A 26,362-nucleotide genomic window follows, 5' to 3' on the forward strand; every position below is an offset into this window, starting at 1 on the left:
CGCTGTAGGAGTATCGGTGCCAAGTCTTAGCACGATATTAATTTTGGGATTTTCGCCGAAATTGAAGACATTTATTATAACAAATTGAATTGTGTTACAATCATTGTCCATCATATTTAAAAGTTGTGGTGTTGATAAAAAACGTTACATTAGTAACCACAGAAGCACTTGAATTATTTTTTCTACTCCCTTCTCTAAAGTATGTACTATCGCGGCCAAAATACTTTGGTCGTCAATGTGACATAAATGATATTCAATTGTAAAGCGAACTTTAGGATGTTTAACCTTATTTTTTACTGTTGTCAAAATTATTTTAATCTATCAGTGTCATACAGGTGGGGTAAATCCCAGCTGCAGAGGCAGGGTTCAAAAGCAAAAGATCAACATGGTCACGGTTTAGACAACCTGCAGAAGCAAGTAAGACGATTCTATATTTATCCAAAACTGAAGGTGCCATATTTTTGACAAGAATAATTTGAAATTGTCATGTATATTGACATTAATACTTGATTTACATTTGAAGTGTCAAAAAGTGACGACCAAAGTATTTTGGCCGCGATAGTACTATCGCGGCCACGGAATTTTGGCCGTCACTTTCATGTCAATTCAAAAAAAATGGATGTAGTCCATGCTTTATTGTCATTATGATTGACTTTTGGAATTGACATCTAAAAATTTGTCACTGTCATTCTTCATTCAAATAGTTGCGAACATGGCACCAATACCCTATTTTAATAAAGTGCAGATAAATAATATCCCTGTTCCAAGATGGTCTATCATATTCTAAAATTTCGGAACGTTTGGGTATAGGAAGAAGCACGATAAGTGCAATTATTAAAAAACGGAGGCAAGATCAAACAGTGCAACGACGTCCAGGTTCCGGGGGACGTCGAATTTCTATACGTAATCAAGACGAACAACTTTTAACTGTGATACGAAACAGTCTTTTTACTACTGCTACTGCAGCAGTGAATATTAGTAATTTCCCGGGCTCCGTCAAAACCTCACGTCGTCGTCTGAGGAATACTGAACTTCGAAACCACGCAGCTGCTAGGTTGTGTTCTCAGACGAAAAGATCTTCCAGTCGTCGCACAATGGTCGTGTTAGGGTGTATAGACCACGAAACAGCCGATATGATGAATGCTACGTTGAACCGACTGAACGATTCGGTCGCTTTTCTGTTAACGTATGGGGGTGAATTTCTGCTGTTAGTCCTGGGGTAATGCTCCATGTAGAAGAGCGGTTGAACTCTGTCGTTTATATTAGGATCCTGGAAAATGTGATGCGCCCTTCAGTGACTAGGGTTTATCCCAATCAAAACTTTATCTTTCAGCAGGACAACTGCTCCGTGCATACGTCTCATAGGGTAGCAACATGGTTCCAGGATCAAAATATAAACGTCCTCGCCTGGCCCAGTCGTAGTCCAGATGTGAACCCGATAGAGAATATGTAGGGTTTTTTGGTAAGGCATTTGCAAAAACAGAGACAAATTTATCGTAATAGACAGGAACTCCTTACTGCGATCACTGATGCATGGCACGCGTTACCTCAGGACTACATCAGAAATCTATGCCTTTCCATGCCCAATAGACTAAGAAAAGTTTTAGACGCAAATGGGGCAGTTACAAAATACTAGTTTCTTTGCATGTTTCTAATACCTACCTATTTATTGTTTTTATTTTATTTTTATATTTATCATCCCTACCTATTTACGCTTTCTTTCTCTTTGTCAACATTAGGTTAATAAAATATCACTGTTTGATCGTTTCTTAAAGTAGTTTTACAAGATATCGCATTATGTGCAGGAAGGCATGTTTGTGCTTATTTAATGAAAGGCATTATGCAGCACATGTGCACCTGCGTTAGGGTGCACTGATCTTGATCTTACCCAGACTACAGAGAGCTAAGATTCAAGAAGATCCAAGAAAGTCTTGTCTTAAATCTGAGGGGAATGAATCTTTTTGCCTTATTCCTGCATATACATGTATAATATGTGTGTGCCTGACTTGTTGCAGGCAATGAGGAAGCGCGTTTTCATGCAAGTCAGTCAGCGTCAAAATGCCAAGTCTTGAAATAGCAGAAAGTGAGGTTAGGAATACGTAAGGGCCGCTTTACATCTCATGTCAATGGAATGACAAGTGACGGCCAAAATTCCGTGGCCGCAATTGTACTACTACATTTTGCACCGACAAATAGTGTATAAAACGTCGCTTTAAATACGATTATATCACGCTCGAAGTTAGTTTCTTTAAACATGGCTTAAATTTTTGGGACACATATTAAATTGGAAATTTGACGTTTCGTAGAACTAGTATGGCATATAACTCGTGACTAAAAAGGCGTTTATAAAACTTGATGCATCATTATACAATTGTACAGGGTGAGCAACAATAACTGTTACAGTTGTCAAAAAAAAATTTACATAAAATTTTCAAGACTGTGAATTGTACCTATTTCGGTTTGTTTTATTGACAATATTAACACCTGGTATACATTTCAAATTTAAACGTCTTGGTTTTTGTAATCTTTTATTAATAAAATGGTTTTCTCGTTGGAACATGACATAAAAGTCACCAAAAATCACCAGAATTTATTGCCAACTCAATCAGTACTTGTTGCTCACACGGTACTAATCTTGGCCCACGTTTTTTAGACATTTAAAAAGAATGATGTAAATCAATCATTAATCAATCGACAATTATTAAAAATCACTTTGAAGTTTTTCTTGTGACATCAAAAAAGCAGGGAAATGGCATTATCGAGTCAAAAGTTGGGTTATATTCAATAAAGGCCAGTTCACACATATTTGATATTTGTCAGTTGTGGCCAAGATTCCGTGTCCGGAAGGAATAGTACAGTTAATTTCAAAATTATCGAGTACACCTATTTCGCAGTTTGACAAATCCTACTTTTTGGAGGGCTTGAAAGAGTTAGAAAGTCGTTGGGCTAAGTGTATCGAGCTAAAATGGGACCATGTTGAAAAATATATCGAATTTAAAAAAAAAACTTTTTGCTTCTTGCCTAACACGGGTAGAATTATCATACATCCCGTGCAGGTGCCAGAAATCATGCAAAAATGATTTTTCATGTTAAATCCCTATGGCCAAGTTTGGTAGTTGACACTGTATATAGATATTTTGATAATAAGCTTCCTAATAATGCAATCTTGAATAACTGGTAATTTACTCGTCTCAGAAAACCATTTCCAAATAAATTTAAGTCAATTTACAGTCATATAAAACTCAAGTTAAAAATTAAATTTCCATATTAAAATATGACATAATGCAGGGATTTTCATTAGTAACATCCCGAGTGCATGTTAAATTATCGACCATTTGACATGCCCTAGGGATATTAGGAGGACTATTTTCCGAACAATATTTACCCAAATATGTTATTCTTATGAAAAAGTAGCAAGCAAAATTAAAATTCGGTATTTGGATCTCGAATTTTTTATTAAGATGAATTATCGGAAAATGCACTCGTGCAAATTATCGCCTATTTGGCTCTGATTGGTTGATTTTTGAAAATTTAAGCGATTTGATTGGCTTAAATATTGTGAGGGAAATTTAACTTGCTGTAACTATTTTCATTATTATCAGTCAATGAGTTTTATCATTTAATTTCTTCAGTTCTTTTTAACCCCTTTCCAAACTTCCTAACCACACATACATATAACGAAATGGAACACAATTCCATCTAATTTTTTTATTCACTTACCTCTGTTTCTCCAATCTCGGGGACCACCCATCGGGGGTCCTCTGTTGTCCCGTCTGTCTCTGTTCCAACCTCCAGGCCGTGGGGGATTCCAGCTACCCTGTCTCGGGGGTCCTCTGTCGTATCGATTGTTATGATAATTTCTATCACGATAATTGCCTCCTCGATAATCGTTACCTTCGAGATACAATCATTTTTTATTACATAGGATTTAATTTTTTGAAAAGTAAGTTGTTTTTTGGTTTAATAAAAAAAATTCTCCACGACTGTTAAAGAATGAATGCATTCTTGTTGGATATTCAATGAAAGAATATCAATTCTACACCCAGTGATAGAACATTATACTGAAACTCATGGCTGTCCGGCCAATCACATCCCATCACCAGCAGATTGTCAACCGGATGCGTTTGTAAACAATAAGTCGCGCATCGCGTAGCCAACCGCTCAACAAGACACAACTTTAATTGTCAAATATTAAAATTGAAATTAAATTACATTTTCAAAGATTGTTTTTTCTTAGTAAAGTCGTGGAGAAAGTATAGTCTTCAACTCGCGTTTAATCGGATTCACTCGGACGATTCCACCACTCGCCTACGGCTCGTATTGGAAATTTCATCCTCTCGAATAATAGTCATCATTATGCGCTCATTGAAGAATGTACACTTGCTTTCAAAATTTTCGCATACACCTATTTTTCGCTGTATTAAATCAGGGTTGTAATTAATCAACTCTGACATTGAAACTTTTGAAAAGCCAAAATGCCCCGACTGACAGAGCAAGACAAAGTTTTGATGCTTTCCAAATTAGAAGAGGAGTGGTCCATAAGAAAGGTTGCTACTCATAATGGGCTAAATAAAAGGACCGTTCTACAAGTAATAAGGAAAGATGAGGTGGGAACAAAAAGGGACCGTGAGTAGAAGACCAATCATATTTTTTTTTAAATTGCTGTCAATGTCATCTTTAGCATCTCAAAATTACCCGTTCACACTGCTTACATTTTGCAAAATCGTTGTTACTTAATTTTAAATGTGTACAGTAAGGCGGGCCTAAGATATGACATTTGGTGGGGGAAATTTGTGCGGACAAAATATTCCAGTGGCGTGGCAAAACCGGTCATAGTAGAGAACAGCTGTCATAGTAACAATCAGCTGACTTTTAATCTGTTGAACACCCCTATTTTACGAAAGACGGACTCGTCCGACTGTTTTCCGTCTACAGCATCCCCACCAAATGTTATATGTCAGACCTTACTCTACGCGAAAGATTTGAAAGTAAGTGTACCTACTATTTAAAAAAATATTAAGTATGTACATAATTTATAGTAAATTCTCAAATTTGTAATTAAAATAAACAATGCAAATTTGATAGTATTGTTACAGACATTAAGGGCCAGTTTACAGAAGCGAAATTATGTTAACCGTAATCAAATGTGAGATTAACTGAGCACGTGATCAGATTGAACCAATCGAAGTTTCGGATTCATGAGTTAATCGCGCATGTAACAGCAAACAACCTAAAAATCACGAAAAACAACGAAACGAATACTGCCAATAGAAATCACAAAAGAGCACTAAAGTACGCCGCTGAGGCAGCATGGCCGGTCAACGGTTCAAATCTTCTTAGAGACCATTTCACCTAAGAAGTACATAATGCGCACGAACGCGTTGTCGTCAGACGAGTCCATGTTCAAATTTTTAGGGGAGGTAACCCCGTTATCGTTCAAAAAGTGTTTTGTTTTTGTTATTCCTTTCGCTGTGTATCGTTTTATGGTATTCATTGTTCAATTATTGGTTTGTTAGAATTTCAATCATATAAATTAATTAAACTATAGTGACTCTTCAGCTAATCGAATGTTTCTACGGCACTGATCATCAGCTGACTAGCGTCGTACGGTCAGATTTCGATGAGTCATCATGTACTTCTTAGATGAAATGGTCTCTACCCCCAAAGTTTGAAAATTAACTCGACGAACGTAGTTCCGTCTCCCGCGCAACATTATTGGTGTACTCGTATTGTTCTTAAAGTGTATGCACTCTACTGTATTGTGATCGTCACATATGCATAAACAAACTGACGTAAAAGAGGTATTTTTTTTCAGCAGTCACCGCTGTCAATACACCTTGTACAATCTACCTACCGTACAAGCGTGTTTCTAAAGTATGTTTCAAAAAATTTCTGGTTAAGTAGGCATTGAAAAACACAAGCATTAAAAACGTATGGCGTAACTTGAATAATTCAGGCGAAAATGTGTTTATCACCATAATTATTTTGAATCACCATAATTGTTTTGAACGAACTGTCATAAAATGACAATTTCCGGAAAACTTGAGAACGGTTCTTTGATTGATTCTACGAAAATTAGTGTTAGGAATTAACACTCCCGCCGCGCCGTTCTATCCTTCTATCCCGCCGTTCGTTAACCTCGTATAAGATACGCAACAGGTTAAAGTTGGGTTATGAGTTATGTACCCAGATCAACAAAAACAAATTAATCCGCGCAATATGTGTAAACAAGTAATGTAATAACAATAAATAAAAAAACAATTAATAATATTGGGCCGTATCACGACACCGTTATTAAAGTTGCCGTTAACTAAAATCGTGATTAAATTAAATATAAAACGATATAGATTTATACAATTATAACTTGCGAGAAAGAGATGAATTCCGTTCCAGTACCTTTCAGCGATTATTGAATCTTCAAGATCCTTTTGAACAATTCTTTGGCAAGTTGACACTGTTAGCTCAGTCTGCTGCGACAGCTGCTCGAGAGTATTTGGCGTTTGACTTCCATTTGACGTTGGACAGTGTCAATATTTTCCTCAGTACGAACCTTAGGTCGAGCACTGCCACTTCCTCGAAAAGTGTGAACTGTGTGACCATTGCGAAAATAAGATTCAATCATGAGTATCTGTTGTTCAGGAGTAAAATAGTTATTTACATTACAAGCTGCGAAAGTTTACTTTTAGGTGCCAGGTGTTTTTAAATTGCCAAGGCGAAGCGTAGCGTGGCCGAGGTGATTTAAAACTCCGAGCACCTGAAAGAGCTTTCGCAGCGTTAAACTTTTCATTCTCCCCTCGCCATTTTTAATAAAATACAATTATTCACTGATTATAATAAAATTAGTAGCAGCTTGTTGTTAACGTTACTTTAGTAACAAATACAAAAATATTATTTTATGACATTTATCAAATATCGTTGAATACTTGGTCAGGTCAGTTTAAAATGAATTTCATTGAAGCAGCTGCATACTTATAAAAATATATTGCGTGCAGAAATGTGTTGCCGGACAAATCCAAAGACCAGTATGTTCAATCAAGGTTATGAAAATTTCATTAAATGGTGTGCAACGAATGATGTTTTTGACATTTTTCCTTATTTGTCGTCCAGGGCCCGAAAGTTTTTCCATACCTAGTAACCGATGACCTAGCATGTTTTACCTTCGCTTTCGATTGCCTTATCAAAATAGAAAATTACACTTTCGTAGGGGGGGAGAATGAAAACCATTTTCACAGATAAATTTTGTGAACAAAATTATTATGGTGATTAATGACGTCTTCGACAGTTTAATTATTATTTGGCAAGCTAAGCCATACGTTTTTAAGACTTTTGTTTTTCATGACCTACTTGACCAGAAATTTTTTGAAACATACGGTACTTACGTTGGTGTTTGGTGTATGTTTCCATGTTTCAAATAAATGTCCTTTGAATGTATTTTGTTATTCAATAGTGCGTCTTGATTCTTCAGATTCTAATTTCGAGCTGTTTCATTATTAGATAAGACAGCGCTGTCAAACGGTATGACAACAACGGTTTTTACGGCAGTACTGATTTGAAAACTTAAAAGGTTTCTTTTTTATTTGATCGAAATGAGTGTGGTCGTATAAAAACTATAGTAGACTCGACTTATACAGTCGTAGATTTATAAACTTCACACTCGTCCATAATATGCTTTTTATAACTCTGGGACCGTTCAAAAATTACGTAACGCATTTTTTCACCGTTTTGAACCCCCTCCCCCCTCCCTTCGTCACTTTCTGTAACACTTTACGTAGTCCCCCTTTAAAATTACGTAACAATTGAGCCATATAAACCCCCCCACCACCACCCAAAAAAACGCAATTTAATTTTAAATAAAAAAATGAATAATGAAAACTGACGAAAACCCATGACTAAAACCAACTCATTTTTTCTCGGGTTGCAAAATTGCGTCAGGTTTATGCGTTATTTAACGTAGGAACCACCACCCTCCCCTCCCCTATGTAACAAAAAATAACGCTTTAAGGAGACCCCTCCCCCCCTTTCAAGCGTTACGTAATTTTTGAACGGCCCCTACTTACTACGTAATCATTCGTCCATAACATGCTTCTTATAACTCTCATTACGTAATATAGGTACTACAAGGGTGATCAAGAAGAACTATTTGAACTGGAAATATCACGACCTTCTAAATAGTCGAGACTCTTGGCTCTCTCCCGCCTGTTCATTTGCCAGTTTACGGCGTTCGCAGTTTGGCGCTACTTTGCAGGCGCCGAAATTGGCACGAAACGTTAAATGTCAAAAAGATAACACGTAAAATGCTGTTTGGAGACGTGCAAAGATTATAAAAAGACAAAACATTCATGAATTGCCTTCAGACAATATTCTACGGAATCGCTGGCTTGAAAGTTTAAAAATATTTGCCCAGGTGGGGATTTCAAAAATCTTTTAATCAGTAATAGAGTTGCATATATAATTTAAAATGTATTTTAAAAATATTCTTCACTGACATAATTTTGTAGGCAACCCTTTCCAATAGTGCTGGTAATGTACCGATCCCGATTGAAACATTCCCTGTCTCCGCAAACAGTCCTTTGCTTGCTTAAATCTTCATTTTCTTTTCCTTCGTCTACTTCCAATGTTGTGCGTATTAACAAGTACTGAATTCCGTGTATTTAAGAATATGTATATTAGGAACGATTATCTATGCAATTAATATACATACTTAACTATCCGAAAATTTCGACTAAAATGTAGTAATCATGTCTTTACCCGTCAAAATAACAGCTGGTGACAACACGGTGACAGAATGCCAAGTTTCAAACCGCGTGGTTCCGAACTCAAATCGCCCGTTCGCTAGCGCCAAACGGCTTACAAAGTACATAATGATATTTTGTTCAAATGAACAGGCCGGAGAGGGCCAAGAGTCGACTATTTAGAAGGTCTTAGGAAATACAATTAAGAACTTTTTTATTAGGCTATTTCGAACACTGCAATCGTATGCTTTGCTGGTTTATTTGACAAATTTTTAGTGCGATTCTGTTTCAAAATTTAGCAATATTGTTATTGAACAACATTGAGTTTGCATAGATCCAACCAATCAACAGCTTCATATCATAGCAACTACAACCTTGTTATACAGGGTCTATCAGAACTGGCGGACCAAAATAATACAGTGAAATCATCATCTTCTGTGAATAACAGGAAAAATATTTTAAAAAATCCATCCTCATTGAATTTTAAAATAAGAACGTTGTTAATTGACCAATCGCGTGTAGATATAAAATTACCTTAAATAATAAATTATTTCTGACAATTACAAAAGTCATTAAAAACGCTTAATGTTTACTTCTTCAGAATATTTTGATATGCTTGTCTTACATGGACCGTGTGATGAGAGTGCCACAGTTGCTGCTCAGGAGTACGCAGTTCGTTTTCCCAATAGGGAACATCCTAGTAGAAATACTATAACCTAAAAACGTCCGTCATTGGACAAACAATGCGGATACCCAACAATGCATATGCATCATTTGAAATGCATCCATAATTACAAATAAAGCAGGAAAACTAATTTATACGTAACTTAACATCAACAACAGGATTGGTCAGTTTAAATTGCTTCTTTCCTAATCACTATTTAAGATAGATTTTTTTGAACATTTTTCCTATTATTCACCGTATTATTTTGGTCCGCCAGTTCTGATAGACCCTGTATAGCAATATTGGTAAATTTTAAAACAGAATCGCACCAATCAGCGACAAAATGGTAGGTTATGAGAATAGAGAATAGAAATTAACGGCAAAAAGAAATTAAACCTCAAATATGAGGTGTTTTAAATTTCACCTGACAGTAGGCGTTGAAGAGTCGATTGTGAATGCACTATACTCTATTCTTTATCTTGGTGAGTAGTCTTTGGGAAATTTTCAGCCATCAAGTTGAATTTAGGGATTTTTGAAAGTTCCAATGAAAAAGTGCGTTGGTAGTTGTTGAAAAATATTCAAATATTACAATAATGTACTTACAGAGACGCCGCAAAGCCTTTCTATTTATTATTTTCCAGGTTAAATTGCTTATGATCATGATTCACACGCACCGACACCGAGATATAACCTCAAACGTATCATCTTCACATTGCATCTTTTCTAAAATTTTAATAACTTACTTGGGAATTTCAAAATGTAGTAGACCGGCCACACACTTTCCGGTCAAATTTGGTCCGGTTTATGGTTTAAGAATCCGGTTAATTTCTCAAATCCAAACTTCTTTGCAATTTTGCCCGGCACGGGACGGGAATAATGTTCGGTCGGATTGACCGACGAGCCGACGACGGCCGATAATTTTCATATCGGGAACGGTTAAATTTTAAGAATCGATGTGTACGGCTTATATATTTACATTTCGCGACAAAAGATTGTGAGATTTGGAGATGAATGCTTGACGAAGATTCTGAATCTGAATGACAGCGATGACAGTTAATATTTGACTTACACCACACACAAATTTGGTGGAAAAAGTAAAACTTACAAAGCTACCCATGGCTTGCTTGATCGCATCGACCACTCACCAAGATAAAGAATGGAGTATACTCTCGTGTCAAAAATTAATTACTCCCTAGGATTTAGGGATGTTCGTTACTAGGTTGCCATAAATTTGGTTAGGTTGGAGGCTATGTGGTTTCTGGTGACAAACAAAAGATATCCCAAAAATGTAAGACAGCAAATTAATTGTAACAGTTGCAAATGACTAATTTCTCGCTAAGTGATAGATGATTTTTCGTTTCACAATCAATTTTGGTTGGCGGCATATTTATTTGGATTTAATCTCTCAATTCAAAGTAACCAATCTTAGGCATTCAAAATAACTTTTGAAAATTCTAGTTACACACAACATGAAAAACGTTATTTCCCTAAAAGTTCGAATTCTAGGGAGTAATTTATTTTTGACACGAGAGTATACGGATTACGGATCACGGATCAGCTGTTTATCTTACGTTTTTACACGAGTGGTGCGTTCACAATCGACTCTTCAACGCCTAATACGAGGTGAAATTTAAAAAAACACCCGATACTAGTCTATCAGTTGGCTTTTGGTTCATTACATTCCCTGCATGCAATGTTGTTGAAATACACCGCAAGTGACAAAAATTTCTGGAAAATCTGTCAAATGTTACTTGTGAATGATGCGGCTGTCAGTGTCGTCAACCCGTCAACAACCGAACGTCACTCCAGTTTTACCATTTAAAAATAAAATTCAGCATGAGCCACTCAAACAGTCCTTCTTGATCACCCTGTATTATCTATCGCGCGTTTAAATGGAATCCTGCGCTGGGAACGCGTTGGAAACCATCAATTTTTGTGCTTTTTTAAAGTGTAAATTAAGTGAACCATGTTGACAGCTAACCTAAAATTTAGAAACACAAAAATCTTTCTATTTTCTTTCTTTACAATGTTTTAGATTAAAAATAAAATAACTAACGATTCCTATTCTCCAAGCAAATATCTAAGAGCACCCTTGCTGAAAACAAACATGTTCAATTATGTGCCGATTAAACATAAACAAATGTCATTCGTGTCAAAAGCCGAGAAATTCAAACTTTACATTGTTCTAAACGGTTTACTATTTCCAACGCCTACTCAGCCCAGGATTTCATTTGAACGCATGATACCAACATACAGTTCACGGATCGCGAGCGACTTGGATGCGTGATGGAAGCCCAAAAAGTCCCAGTGGCAGAGTCTTATCGCTTTATGACTTAGTTTAAAGAAATGTTCAAGAACTATGTAACCATAAACGCAAGCCTGTCATTTATACACAGGTAGACAATTAACTGGAAATGCAAACAGCTTAAGAGAAACTTAGATCCTCAACGTAATTCTTTGTTCTTACGCCACTGCATCGACTGGACTGTACATGTCGTACGTTCACTTAAATTTATCCTCAAAGTTGAAAACTCGATTGTGAACGCACCAATCGTGTAATGGTTATTTGTATCACAAGGCCAGAAACTGCACGTTTGCGAGCATGAGTACGGTTTGCTGTACGAGTCGCAGACGAGTATTGCAACTACGAATGCTCGCAAAATAGTTTCTGGACGTGTGATACACAAAAATTTTTGTGCCGACTTCTGCGGATTTATGTAAAATAAAAGTTAAAGCACCTATTATAATAATTGGTATTAGGGACTTTTTTTGTGTTAGCAACACAAACATTTAAAATGTAAAATCAACATCGCTCTTGTTTCTTGACATTTATTAAATTTAATTTTTTTTTTGACATTTTCCTGAAACATTTGGTGTAATGGATACACCAGCCCATATTCAAGAAATGGCTCAAAACAATCAAAACACTTAAAACGTAATTTTAATTAATTAATTTTAGTTAAATATTGCTTCTTTGTAATTTGTACGTTATTGTAAATAGAAAAACATTTTTAACGAGCCATGCACAAAATTAACATTGACGCTTGACCGTAGAGGGATATGGAGGGAGCACTGTTCAAAAAAGTGGTACGACCGCGCTTTTCTGTAGACCTAATAAAAGGTGTCCAGATGAGCCGAGCGAAACCGAAGTTAATGCAGATATTTCATCTTTCCAGTGGCGTCCCTTTTAACTTTTTTTCTGGGGACAATTTTTGTAGGAATTGTAGGAAGACGACCGTAAATATTTAGTTCAAAATAAAAACGGAACAGAATTATACAACTGAGAAAATACACTGCCCGCCAAAATTATCGCATAAAGTAAAAATGAACCGTAGTTTTTTGTATTTTACTTCTTCTGCGATTTCCTTATGTGTGAATCTCTTGTTTTATCGTATTTCTTTTGTTTAGTAGCAAAAATCGCCATGCTGATAACTTCTAAAGTTGTTTATCATGAAAAGTCTGTATTAGTGTTATTGGTCAATTTCGTAAAGCATTTTGATTGTGGATTTGAGAGACGGTTAGTCAGAAGTTTTGGTTCCTTCAGTCATAAATTTCGAAAATTAATCCCTACGAACGTTTAAGTTGAAATACAACAGCCGAACGATGTGCACAAATTGTTGTACTAGTCGAAGACGGTATTAATCGATGACATATTGCAAACGGTCTTGATCTGCACCAGTCAACGGTATCTAGAGTTTTGCGTTGTTTCCACGAGACAGGAGAATACTCTTGAGACCTGGACAAGGACGCAGACGAACAACAACAGCTCAATCGGATCGTTTTCTGCTTTTACAGTCGTTGAGACACAGGACTCTGACTGCTCCAGCTTTGCAAGTTATGACTTTAGGAAGATATCAGTTCCAAATTAGTGCAAATACTGTTAGAAGAAGACTTGCTGAACACGATTTAAGGCCCAGGATACCAGCAAGGGGCCCATAGTTGACAGCGGCTCGCCGAAGAGTACGATTGCTGTTTGCCCAAAATCACGTTGATTGGGAATTGGATCAATGGAGGTTAGTAATGTTCTCTGACGCGTCCAGGTTTTGCCTGGATCACAGTGACAGATGTGTGCGGGTGAACCGATGCTCAGGAGAGCGATATGCTCAATGTAACATTATCCCGAAAGTCAATTTTGGAAGAGGTTCCGTTATGGTTTGAGCATGTGTCACTTTCGACGCTCCCACAGAGTTGGTGGTGCTAGAAAGAGGAAACCGAAATGCGGCGATGTACATTACCAATATTCTGGAACCTCATATTGTCCCATTCCGACCATTTATTGGGATGACTTTATTTTTATGCATAATAATGGTCGATCGCACGTTGCGGGAATAGTGCAGCATTATTTCCGTGAGGTCGAAATTGGGCAAATGCAATGGCCAGCAAGGAGTTCGGACCTAAACCTCGTCGAGTAATTGTGGGATCCTACAGATAAAAGAGTTAGAAGGTTACCAAATCCACCAACAACTCTTCATCAGCTGTCTTTGGATCTAACTCAAGTTTGAGAAGAAATTAAGCAAAGACTTATACAAAACCTCATTTTAAGCATCAGATAATGTCGTGCAGCTGAAATAAAGACACGGGGTGCCAACACGCACTATTAAATGTAAAATTTCTTAGTTTTCTCCGAATTTGAATTGTTTTATTTTTTTGTTTTCTTCATTTCTTTGTTGTGTTCTAATTATTGTAGTGTTTACTTTTACAAATCTACTTCTTTAATACTTTACAGTTCGAAATGTTGTAACTGGAAATAAATTTTGGCTCAAAAACACGAGTTTTGAAATTATGCGATAATTTTGGCGGGCAGTGTATAAAGACGATTCACCAACCGGTTCACGTGTAAAAAACCAAATCCCAGAAAATGACGGAACACCGACGCCTATGAAGCATCTGATGCCCAACGACCCTCGTCACGAAATTTCACGAAGTACTGGCGGTCATTTTAAAAGGCGTCATAAAAGGTGCCGCTTCCTTGCCAGCATAGGCAGTGCTCCCTCCATATCCCTCTACGCGCTTGACAGAATTCTGATAACACATGCCAACCGAAACCGATGACAACTCAAAATCCCTACGTTTTGCCGGACTAGGCCGGCAACGTATGTGTTTCTGGACGATTTCGGGATCTACAAACTACGCAATTCCGGCCGAAGGCACGAAAACACACAAACAACGCAAAAACTGAGGTAAGATTCAAACAGCTGATGCCTTCACAATCGACTATTCAACGCCAACTTTGCCGTAATAATATACTTCACAGCACTAGTTAGTGCAAGTGGGGTCATTATAAATGATTGTACCATCGTACAGCTTGACCAGAATAGCTTGGCGTCTGAGATGCGCACAAGAGGAAACGAGCGAGTCTCTGTAAGACAAGGATATGGCTATGGTTGTAGGTACGGTACATTCAATGAAGCAAATCTGCTCAAAACAGCCCGGACATGCTGTTCACTTGAAGCTTGAAGCGCTGATTTTCGCTCGTTTGTACACGATCTAAACACTTCCAGACCCAACAGACAAGTGCGCTCCGCTAGTGGGAGGGATTTCAGTCCACTGCGTCACTCGCCAAGCTGTTCTGGTCGACCTGTAGGTGGCTGTGCGCTATGCTTTAGGTGCGCCGCTACGCCTACTAGTTGTTACAAACATTTATAATGACCCCGTACAAGTGAAGTCACTGGTATCAAAGTTGCAATAGCCGCATTTACTGAAATATCGATGACCGAGAAAATACTTTCTTCGCCTGCATCGTCGCAATGGTTCCAGACTACTACCTTGATTTTTGTGTTACATATATTTGGGTCATTTACATCAGATTGATACTTGTATCGTAAATAACTAATATGTAATGGAAATTTGCATTCGGTTTCCTGGCTTGTATAATTGTAGTTTAAGTAAGGACGTCAACAATCCTCATATCGCTAAACCCTCCTGTAAGTAAAGCCACCGTCGGATACAAAAGTATGATTCCAACTTAAAACCGTTTTGTAAACAAATCCTCAAAAAGTCTATTACTAAGCGAAACCTGTCCGCACATGGCGATTGCAGTACAGTTCACGCGTCAACAAATAAAAAAAGGCAATAATTCACTTTACGATAACCTAGTTTTTTCGTAATGGCGAAGTCTACCTGTACTTCGTATGCTATTCGTGGTGGCTCCAAAACAAAATAATATTTCATCTCTCATTTTAGTGATAAATGTCAATTCCCCAAAAACGCTTACGTCTATTTTGCCACCTGTGACGATCATCGCGATGACCAAATCTTCTTTGAACACCATAACCTGCTTCGCGACCGTGTGCATTATATTTCTGCACTAGTGCTTTAGCTTCTTCTTCGGGAACGCCAGCATAGACCACTTCATCGATCCAATCCCCCTTCTGTGGCAAGCTCATGTTTGCTAAAATTTGAAGCAGTGTTAAACAAAATCACAATGTGTTAGACTGCAAAAAGTCGATATTGTTAAGAATATCAGACTTTATGTACAATCGTCTTTTGCTATTGTACGGAATGGTCATCGTTTTTTTTTTTTAATTACTGTTTTATTAAACTAAAGAAAGAGTATCGCAACTTAAATCGAACTTCTTGTAAATAAATCACATCAAGAAAATAACTGAAAACGTGTTTAGACATTGAAATAACGAACAAACTCCCACTGTTTGCGTCAATTATAAAAAAATATTTATAAAATCCAAACTAAATTAATGTACGCTAATACTCCTACATATTAGCTTATTATTTTCCATCTGAAATTATTGGTCATAATCATCGTTTAACAAAAAAATTTAATTTTAATCAACGTCTAGAACAAATAAATCCAACTGCTGTCATTTAATTTAATTTACTGCCCACCGCCCAACAAAATTTTTTCCAGTTGGAGGTAAGTCCAAAATGTACATATTAATACTTACTATACATATAAAAACAAATGCAGATTCTATTTTTATTACACAGCCTCTTGATGTTACAACTATAATGGGTGTCCCAAAATTCGCGAAACAACTTAGCAGTACGTTGTCAACTTGTCATTAAAACATCAGGTAAAAATGTTTAAAAAAATTAGTCTTCTTTTTTGTAGAAGATGTTTGTTACAGTAAATGTGGCAACATTTAGAAATATTCGATGTATCCTAATACATAGTTTTGAAATACAGTAGAGTCTCGATATAGTGAACTATCCACTGCAATGAACACAAAAATATTAACATTAACCTCTAAATAGTGAACAAATTGTGCCTCGCTAGAGTGAATTGCATAAAATGTACACAGGGACTTCACCCAATGCGTAATGCAATGACATCATGATTGCATCGAGTGTTAATTTCACAGTATCCACATTATAATTTTCGTAAAAGCGACGGTTTTCTGCTAAACTAAAAATAACCTTTACATCGTTTATTTTCTATCATATATTTTTTTCAGAATTTAGGTTTCTTTATTTTATTCTATAATTACTGTACGTACTTTATAGCTTGAAATATTAAATTGTTTTAATGTAATAAACACAATGTTGAGTATTTTTACCTAACCTCTGAATAGTGAACAACCCCGATGAAGTGACAAAGCCGTTCATTAATTAGTTCACTACTGGGTGCCCCAAAATTCGCGGAAGAACGTAGTAGTACCACCTTGTTAAGTAGTCATTATATCAGGTAAAAATGTTTGAAAAAAAAATCTTTTTTGTAGAAGATATGGACCTATTCGTTACACTAAATGTGGCAACATTTAAAAACATTCTATTATTATGTTATTAATATAAGCTTTTTATATGCATCCCAATAGTCTGCAAATATTTCATTTTTGTTGTATCCATGGAAATGAGAGGGAAAAATCAAAGCCTTGTTTGCCGCACGCTATTTGAGGTAAAACGAACATAAAATAACTACTTGGAAATGCTGGCAATAATCAAGAAAATAATTGCAAACCTGATCACAATCGTTCAGAATTATTAGGTCACTGCCTAGTAAAAGACAAATAGTCAAAATCTTTTTTAATATCTCATTTATTTTAAAAATAAATGAGATCAAAGCTGCACCTTTTGAGCCCATATATCTTCAAATTTAAGAGGTATAGAATTTTTTAATTATTTTTCTCATTATTTTCTAACATGAGTTGACATTGCCTCATTGAGTTGTTCCGCGAATTTTGGGGCACCCAGTTGTATCCATGGAAATACTAAAGAAAAATCAAAGCCATGTTGCCATACGTTATTTGAGATAAAACCGACGTATGTAAAAATCACTTCTTGGAAATGCTGGAAATAATGAAGTAAATAATTCCAAACCTGATCACAATCATTCAGAATTATTATGCCACTGGCTAGTAAAAGACAAATAGTAAAAATCTTTTTTAATATTTAAAATAAATGAGATCAAAGCTGCACCTTTTGAGCCCCCATATCTTCAAATCTATTAGGTATAGAATGTTTTAATTATTTTTCTCATTATTTTCTAACATGAGTTGACATTGCCCCATTGAGTTGTTTCGCGTTGTTTCTTTCACTAATTTGCTGACTGGAAATATGTACACTGAAGTAGACTTCATCGCAGATTCCAATTTTATACAAAGACGATTCTAACAGTATATTTGTTTTAAGTATCAAATATGGAAACAATTCTAGATAGAGCTCAAGTCAAAACGAAACATGACAGGGTGGAGCTTAGGATGCGCGCTCGCTGACAGGGGCGTATCATACAGTCGTCAGTTTAAGGGCAAAACTTAACCAAAACTCAATTTTCTTCACCTGATGAAAGAAATTCTACACCGAGGTCATCTACTTTTGTTGTAAAACCTTTAATAGAATAATAAAAACTATCTTCATCTTCATAACATTCCTCCAACACCCTCTATAGCGTAAACAAAAGAAAATTTTTGACTCCGCCACTGTCGTATACGTAAGCTGGATTCAACTGACCTACATTCGTCTTCTGCACAAACCACGTGATGTCATGTTTCGTTTTGACTTTAGCTTTAACAACTAGAAACGTACAATGAATTTTACCCCGATACGTTACTCACTGGTTCCACTTTATAGTACAGTAATTACAACAGTTCAATGGTGTATGGTAAAAATCATAAATAAATATTCTAAAATTACCTTTACCACCAACTAATTGATATTCTACACCGATAATTCACATGGGCTTTTTTGATTCTTGTAGACAATACAACCATGTGAGTAATCATGGACAAGCTAATGATCAATAACTGAAATTTTTTTGTATTATGTATTAGGTAATTTTTTCATTAATTTTTATACATCCACCTTGTAGATATCTGAAAAAAATATAGACCTTGTCGAGAATACATTACAACATTTAGCTATAGTGTTTAGTTGTTGATGCTTTTACGTTCTGTCAAAACAAACTACATACTTAAAAGCAGATATGTTGTTGCTTCTGTTTTTCGCTTTTTCATTTATGTTTCGCTGCTTTACAAATACAGCTGGTTATTTCCAAATCCTAACTTAGAAAATTGAATTAATTTCTGTATTCATATTTTTATCTAACCATTAATTAAGTCATTTTAATCACGAAGTCTAAACGAACAAATCAATATAAAAACGGAAACAATGGGTGTTCTCTTTAAAAAAAAATGTAATATTTACGCGCCTTGTGTACCTATATATCCACTTAAAAAAAGGATGACTCATTGTGCAAAAAGAATACACAAATAATAAAACAAATATTAGTTACGTATCAATAAATATACCTTTCATTTCAAGTACGGAGCTATCGGGAACGTCTTTACCGTCCTGAGCCTCTTGCAAAGATTGCCGTTTGGCCTGTTCTTCCTCTCCTACTACAACAACGACAGCACGCCTCTTGAAGCCCTCAAATGGCCGCAATTTGCGGCGCTGGGCTGATGGGAACACGTTTGTCTGCCACAACGCTCAATATTATAGTAATGTTCTCAATATAGCAGTTAAAGTAGCTTTAACTTGGGCCAAGCAGGCCAAAAACTCCTGACACTTTGCCGAACTGCGTGATAAAATAACAAAGTGGCTGCTAACAGTTAGATCATCCTTTAAATGGAAGTAAATTATTATGCCGTCAAAAGGCTTTGGCAGCTTGAAAAAATTCCTTTAAATACATGTGGCATTATAGCTCTGTAAGTTATAAACAATCATTGTTTCTTTTTCCAAACGCTTATTAACTAGCACATACCTTACTTGAAGTAGAAAACCCACCATCAAAATGAAAAAAAAAAAAAAAAACATTCTGAAGTTATCAAATTTTCGAATTGAAGCTATTTATAAATATATATTTTAAACAGTTAACTCTTATTTCAGATTAATTTTTGACTTTCTCACCGTACTTTAAAACTTTACGTGTTGTTGAACAAAGAATAGTACTAACCTTCTTAAATTGCAATATAATACAAAACAAGTAACATAATCACCTTATTGTTACCTTAATGAAAAGCTGATCAAAGTGCCAACGGTTTTACCATTTAAGTATACTTACACTTCTATTAAAGTTGCTTTCGACTCATGGTGTACTTACTTTAAATAGAAGCATCTTTGCCGTACTGTACAATACAAATTGATGAATTTACAACTTGTTATTAATTACCAAAATCAAATTTTGGAAATTCATCAAATCAATAATAAATATTAACTAAAGTAGAATTGTACTTTCTGTTTTTTATAAATTACCTGATCAATGATGTAGTTTCTGCGACGTAAGGCAGCTATTTCTATAAGTTTATTTAAACATTTTTGTAATTTGTCCAACAAAATATTCCAGCTTCCTTTGAATTTGCTTTTTAATGCATCACCAGACACCTAGAATACAAGTTACAAATATCATACACATTCTTTTTTTTTAAGGATTTTAAATAATTCCTACAAATGACTAGTCAATGTGGGCAAAAAACCTATTATTTTTCTAATAAATAATTACTTAACTATTTTTTTGAACAAAATAGAAATTTTATTTAAAAGTATAATTAATCAACTTAAGTACACTTGCTTTCAAAACTTTCGCGTACACATTCAAAATCAAGTAACAACGATTTTGCAAAATTTAAACAGTGTGAAGGGGTAATTTTGAGATTAGGTTAAAGGTGACATTGACAACAATTAAAAAAAATTAAGATCGGTCTTGTAATCACGGTCCCTTCTTGTTCCCACCTCTTCTTTACTTATTATCTGTAGAACAGTGCTTTTATTTAGCCCATTATGAGTAGCAACCCTACTTATGGACCACTCCTCTTCTAATTTGGAAAGCAGCAAAACTTTATCTTGCTCAGTCAGTCGCGGCATTTTGGCTTTTCAAAAGTTTAAATGTCAGAATTGATTAATTACAACCCTGATTTAACACTGATTTAAAACAGCGAAAAATAGGTGTACGCGAAAGTTTTGAAAGCAAGTGTACATTACATTTTTGGTAATGAAACAAATATATATATCTAAATTGTACTTGTAAGAGTATAAATAGACAAAATAATTACAAATTTTAGGCTTTTTTCAATCAAAATCGTTGGATCGTGCAAAAAGTAGTATATGCACCTCGGGTAAAAATCCACTAATGAATGAACAATGTTCACTCATCATTTTCAAATTCTGTTCATTTTATATACATTTTATTGTCGTCTGCGCTGATTGTAATAACCACTACCTGCTGTATAATAACCGGCCTGTTCATTTCATTAAAAAAGCATTGCAAAACTGTTTCCGAGAAAGAGCCAATTTTCGCCGATGAGGGCGCCACAGTACGGGCGCTTCTAAAGAATAAAAATGCGGAAAAATATGTTTCAGAGTTAAGATTGAGAACAGTAAGTTCATATTTTCTTTCTAAAACTATACTGAATACAATCGTATTGTTGTACTTTTGATTTTAAATTCGAATGTCATTTGAACGCGAAAAACTCTCGGTGACAAAAACTTAAGATGAATAATATCCCCAAAAAGCGCCCGTACACTAGCGCTCTGCGGGGATCACTCAAATTACACTTTTGAACAGGCCGGTTATAATACAGCAGGTCGTAATAACAAGTCGTGCCAAGCGCTCAAAACTCTGCGACCGGAAAAAAGACAAAATATCGGTAGATGTCACCACCTCGCACGTTATGGGAAACTGTAATAGTATTACAGAAGGAAAAATCAGTTAGTGTTTCGCTTTTTTTGCCGTTGAGTGTAATCACATACTTCGTAATTTATGTTGTACAGCGTGATCTACAATGACTGAGTCTGTTGGCAATGAAACAATTGAAAAGTACTGGTGTTTCTTGTCTCGTAATTCGCACTGATTGAATTTTTTAACTTGAGACGACATTAAAAGCATTTTTGGTTATGCCGATTGCGTTTATGCTATTACAAAAATGAACCTTTAATGGTAAATTTCAAATTTGCCAAATTTCATTGTTACCAACAGACTGTCATTCTTGATCACACCGTATTATGTAATTAATTTTCATTTGAGATTGAAGATAAATTATTCTGATAAAGGTCTAATCAGAAATAATGAATTAAATCTTTTATACCGTTGGAGACTTCAGTCGATTCGTGAAGGCACATTAGGTGGGGATGTGCTACTTCGTTCGACCGTTCTGTGGTTGGACCGGGTCCATTTAGTCGTAAATAAAAGTGGTTGCTATTGGTTGGATATTTGAACCGCCACCAAATGACCCTTCAGCCGCTAACAGAACTCTACCCACATATACATACACTGGCGGACCAAAATAATACGGTGAAATCATCATCTTCTGGGAATAATAGGAAAAATATTTTAAAAAATCCATCCTCATTGGATTTTAAAATAAGAACGTTGTTAATTGACCAATTGCGTGTAAATATAAAATTACCTTAAAAAATTATACAGGATTATTCTAAATGATTGTAGTCGAAGTAGGCGTGAAAACTGAATGTAAAATTTATGGTTGTCGCTCCACATAAAAAAACATCAACATGATGTGAATAAGTGAGTACACACCGTTCACACACGGGAGTTAAATTAGGTGCAAAACAACTCAATATTTCTGGATTCAATCGTTAATTTAACAAAAACAAATAAAAATCTCATCGACCGCACTTTTCACCTGAAAAATGACAGCGACAAAACTGACAGTTCACATGAAAGTGGCAAAAATGTAATAACATGGGCATGGCCTACTTCGACTACAATCATTTAGAATAACCCTGTATTAGTAACTATCGAAACAAATTTGATTGTTGCAAAGACATAATAATTGAATATTATGTCATAATAAATTATTTCTGACAATTACAATAGTATATCAAAGAACAAGTTTTATAAGGGTTGATTTGGCGCACGAGTCCCAAGTGTAGAAAACGACCCGTAGGGGAGTTTTCTATGGGACGAGTGCGCCAATGCCCTTATAAAACGGGTTTTTGATGTTATTTTTTAGAATTTGCACCCTTTTTAAAAATTTTTAATAAAAACATTAAATCTCCAAATTCTAATGGATTTCGTATAATTGGTAATTCAAGGTAACGGATGCAACTACATCTGCAACAGATGTTAAGAAGTAGAGTTTGAACATTAATATTGGAAATTTTTTGGTATTATTACTGAAATGTTGATACAAATTTCATTAAAGTACAGTGTACTTTTATAAAGCCATAAACAACTCCTACTGACTGACGTTTATAGACGTATTATAAACGCAAATTCTAAAAAGGTCATTAAAAACGCCTAATGTTTACTTCTTCAGAATATTTTGATATGCTTGTCTTATATGAACGGTGTGATGAAAGTGCCACAGTTACTGCTCAGGAGTACGCAGTTCGTTTTCCCAATTGGGAACATCCTAGCAGAAATACTACAGTGTGGAATAAAATGATTTAAATCTAGTTACCTCTGCATTACCCTTGTAAAAATACGAAATGCCGCTCTACAAAAAAAAAAAAAGAAACCCTAACCTCAAAATATATATCCAAATTCCAAATGTGATTTATTGCGAAGGGATGATATGAATGCAAAGTTGAGATTGAAATTAAAAAGGAGCTAACAAAAGCAAGTCACAGCTAGTGTTGAAAGTGGCCACCAACGTTTGTTAATTCAGTTTAGTAAATTGTAACAATTGTCAATTCGATTGATGACATTTATTGACAGAACTAATAGTTCGGTACTTCGAAAAAAAAAAGTAGAGCGGTACAGGAAAATTTACATGTGCAAAAATTCCAAAGGTAACTGGATGTAAATCATTTTATTCCACACTGTATAACCAGAAAAATACTACAGGGTGTTTATAAATGTCTGTGATCGCGGTTTGCCATGAAATTAGATTCATACAAATGTAACCACTACTATAATAAATTTGAAGTTAAGTAAGTGTAATCTGACAACAAATGTCAGTGCCATCAATGTTTTACCCTTTTACCAATAAAGTGATGGCCGTAGTATAAGTGGTAGATAAGCGTGAAATAGACTTATCCATTTCAGGCAGATTTGATTTCAGTCAAGTCTGTCTTATGCCAAGTTGAAAAAGAATGAAGTTTAGAGGAGGAACCATCTCTAAAAAAAAACAGGATTCATCTGGTCCGGATGATAGCACCCTAGAAGGGCTTAGGGTTGCTAGATGAACATACGAATGGTCAGAAAAGCAAACGAGAGCAGAGGAGCAGATCAGTGGATTCAAAACAAGGGTAGGCGGGACTCTAAAGTTCTGGAAAGACAACCAAACTAAGGGAAGAAACTCCTAAAAAATAATTTTCTCTTCAGGCTAGGGGTTGAGCCATCAAGACACTGGTACGAGTAATCGTGAAAAATATCAATAGCTAAAATTCAATAATGCTCAAAACCAGGACGCATCACAACGAAAACAGATCCTGAACGATAAATGGTTTATGAATTTTAGTTATTGGAATTGGAATGTTCATGGAATACCGATCAAGAAAGAGACACGTTTTCCAAGAACGAAATGAGTGAAGTACATGGGAGGTCCAGTTCAGTCGAACTAGAAAGAAGATATCAAATAGATTTAGCCGTTCTGAGTGAGAACAAGCAAAAAGGAACGAACGCTGAGTACAGCGAAAATTATGGTTTTGTGTATAGCGGTACAGACCAACACAAAAGTAAAAGGTGGAGTGGCCAAAGTAGTTAAAACAATTACTGAAGGGTAGATGTTTGGAATGAGAAAGGGGCACGCCTGCTAGAAAAAAGAATAGAACCCGACATATTTGAAATGTTTAATAAATTTTAAAGGCTTTAATGTTCAGAAAAATTAATAATAAAAGGCTTTACAACAAATGTTGAAAATGATGTCCGTTTTCCGCAAGACACAAACGAACCCGTCTTTTTTTATTTTCAAACACATTTTGCAACACTTCTTGATTAATATTGTTGCAAATGTTTATAATTTCTTTTGCAAGTTCATCCAAATTTTGAAATGTTCTCTTAAACACATTGGGCCGTATCATGACACCCTTATTAAATTTTATCATGACTCTAATTACCTTGGTAACGAATTCATCTCTTTCTGGCAGGTTATAATTGCATAAATCTGTATCGTTTTATGTTTACTTTAATCACAACTCTAGTTAAGGCAACTTTAATAACGCTGTCGTGATACGGCCCATTATCTTTAAGGTAGCCAAAAATGGAAAAATCACAAGGAGTGAGATCAGGGGAACGGGCTGAGAACGGATGATTAGTAAAACGACTAATAATCCTGTTTCCAAAAATTTGTCGCAAAAAGCTAAATTTTCTTGGGTTGTATGTGCTGTTGCTCCGTCATGTTGGAACCAACCATAATTCCTTTCATTTTCATCGAGTTGCTGTATGACATTTTGTAGAATTTGTTCTATATACCTTTGTTCATTAATCGTATTATTAAAAAAATATTGGTCCAATTAACCTTCTTCTGGAAACCGCTATCCAAATACCTATTTTTTTGTGGATGTAGTGGAGCTTCCAAATATGCATGAGGATTATCGGTTGTCCATATACGAAAATTTTGAGAATTTAGATAACCTGATAACATAAACCAGGCTTCATCAGAATAAAAGGTTAAATCTAAGAGATCATTGTCAAAAGTTTGTTGAAACCAGTGGCAGTAATTAACGCGTGCTTCAAAATCTTGAGGTTTCGATTCCTGATAAACGTTAATTTTATAAGCATGCATTTTTAAATTCTTTTTGACAACTTTATGGCAAATGCTGAGAGGAACGTTAGACTGAAGTGTAATCTCCGCAAAGAAATGTTTGGATTATCTTCAATTCTTTCGCGGATATCTTCCACAATGTCTTGAGCAACTGGTGGCCTACTTGAAGACTTGCTTTTTACGACGCTGCCAGTTTCCTGAAAGCGTTCTCAAGTTCGTCTGATTTTCTGACATAGACAATGATCGTCATAATGGTAATCCGGAAATCTGATGCGGAATTGATCGAGACAAGGCTCGACAGAGTATGCCCAGACACCATCGTTATCTATACCGTTCCTAAAATAAGCCTCTAAAATGAATTTATTTTGTTCGAATTCCATCTTTCACAATCTGTCTACTTGACGTATGATTATTTTGACGTGCATTGCTAGTCAAGTTCACGATTTTGTAGAGAATTAGCTTTTTTCAAAGGCAACGTGATAACAGACATTTATAAACACGCTGTATAACCTAAAAACGTCCATCATTGCACAAACAATGCGGATACCCAAAAATGCATATGCATCATTTGAAATTCATCCATAGTTACAAATAAAGCAGGAAAACTAATTTATAGGTAACTTAACATCAACAGGATTGGCCAGTTTAAATTGCTTCTTTCCTAATCACTATTTAAGATAGATTTTTTTTTAACATTTTCCCTATTATTCCCAGAAGATGATGAATTAACTGTATTATTTTGGTCCGCCAGTTCTGATAGACCCTGTATATTGGATGATTCAAAATGATTGCCGATAAATATGGCAACTATGTACGAAAATGTACGTGGCAACTGTGTGGATGGGGTACAGTTGATATTTGTATGACATTTCATATGCGTGCATTTAATTAATTTGAGAATTTTCTCC

At 35.6% G+C, this 26,362-nt stretch overlaps 1 protein-coding gene across 1 annotated transcript in view; it reads right to left on the reverse strand.

Annotated features, from left to right (window-relative positions):
• Positions 1–26,362, reverse strand: part of LOC138128902 (heterogeneous nuclear ribonucleoprotein U-like protein 2) — a 44,919-nt gene that overhangs the window by 10,332 nt on the left and 8,225 nt on the right. The window contains exons 9-12 of the mRNA XM_069045138.1: positions 20,044–20,172; positions 19,098–19,266; positions 15,611–15,787; positions 3,721–3,894 (exon numbers count right to left, since the gene is read on the reverse strand). Of these exons, the coding sequence (XP_068901239.1) occupies positions 3,721–3,894; positions 15,611–15,787; positions 19,098–19,266; positions 20,044–20,172 (649 nt within the window). The remainder of the gene's footprint in view (positions 1–3,720; positions 3,895–15,610; positions 15,788–19,097; positions 19,267–20,043; positions 20,173–26,362) is intronic.

The sequence above is a fragment of the Tenebrio molitor genome, chromosome 1 (assembly GCF_963966145.1).
Source record: "Tenebrio molitor chromosome 1, icTenMoli1.1, whole genome shotgun sequence".
NCBI lineage: Eukaryota > Metazoa > Arthropoda > Insecta > Coleoptera > Tenebrionidae > Tenebrio > Tenebrio molitor.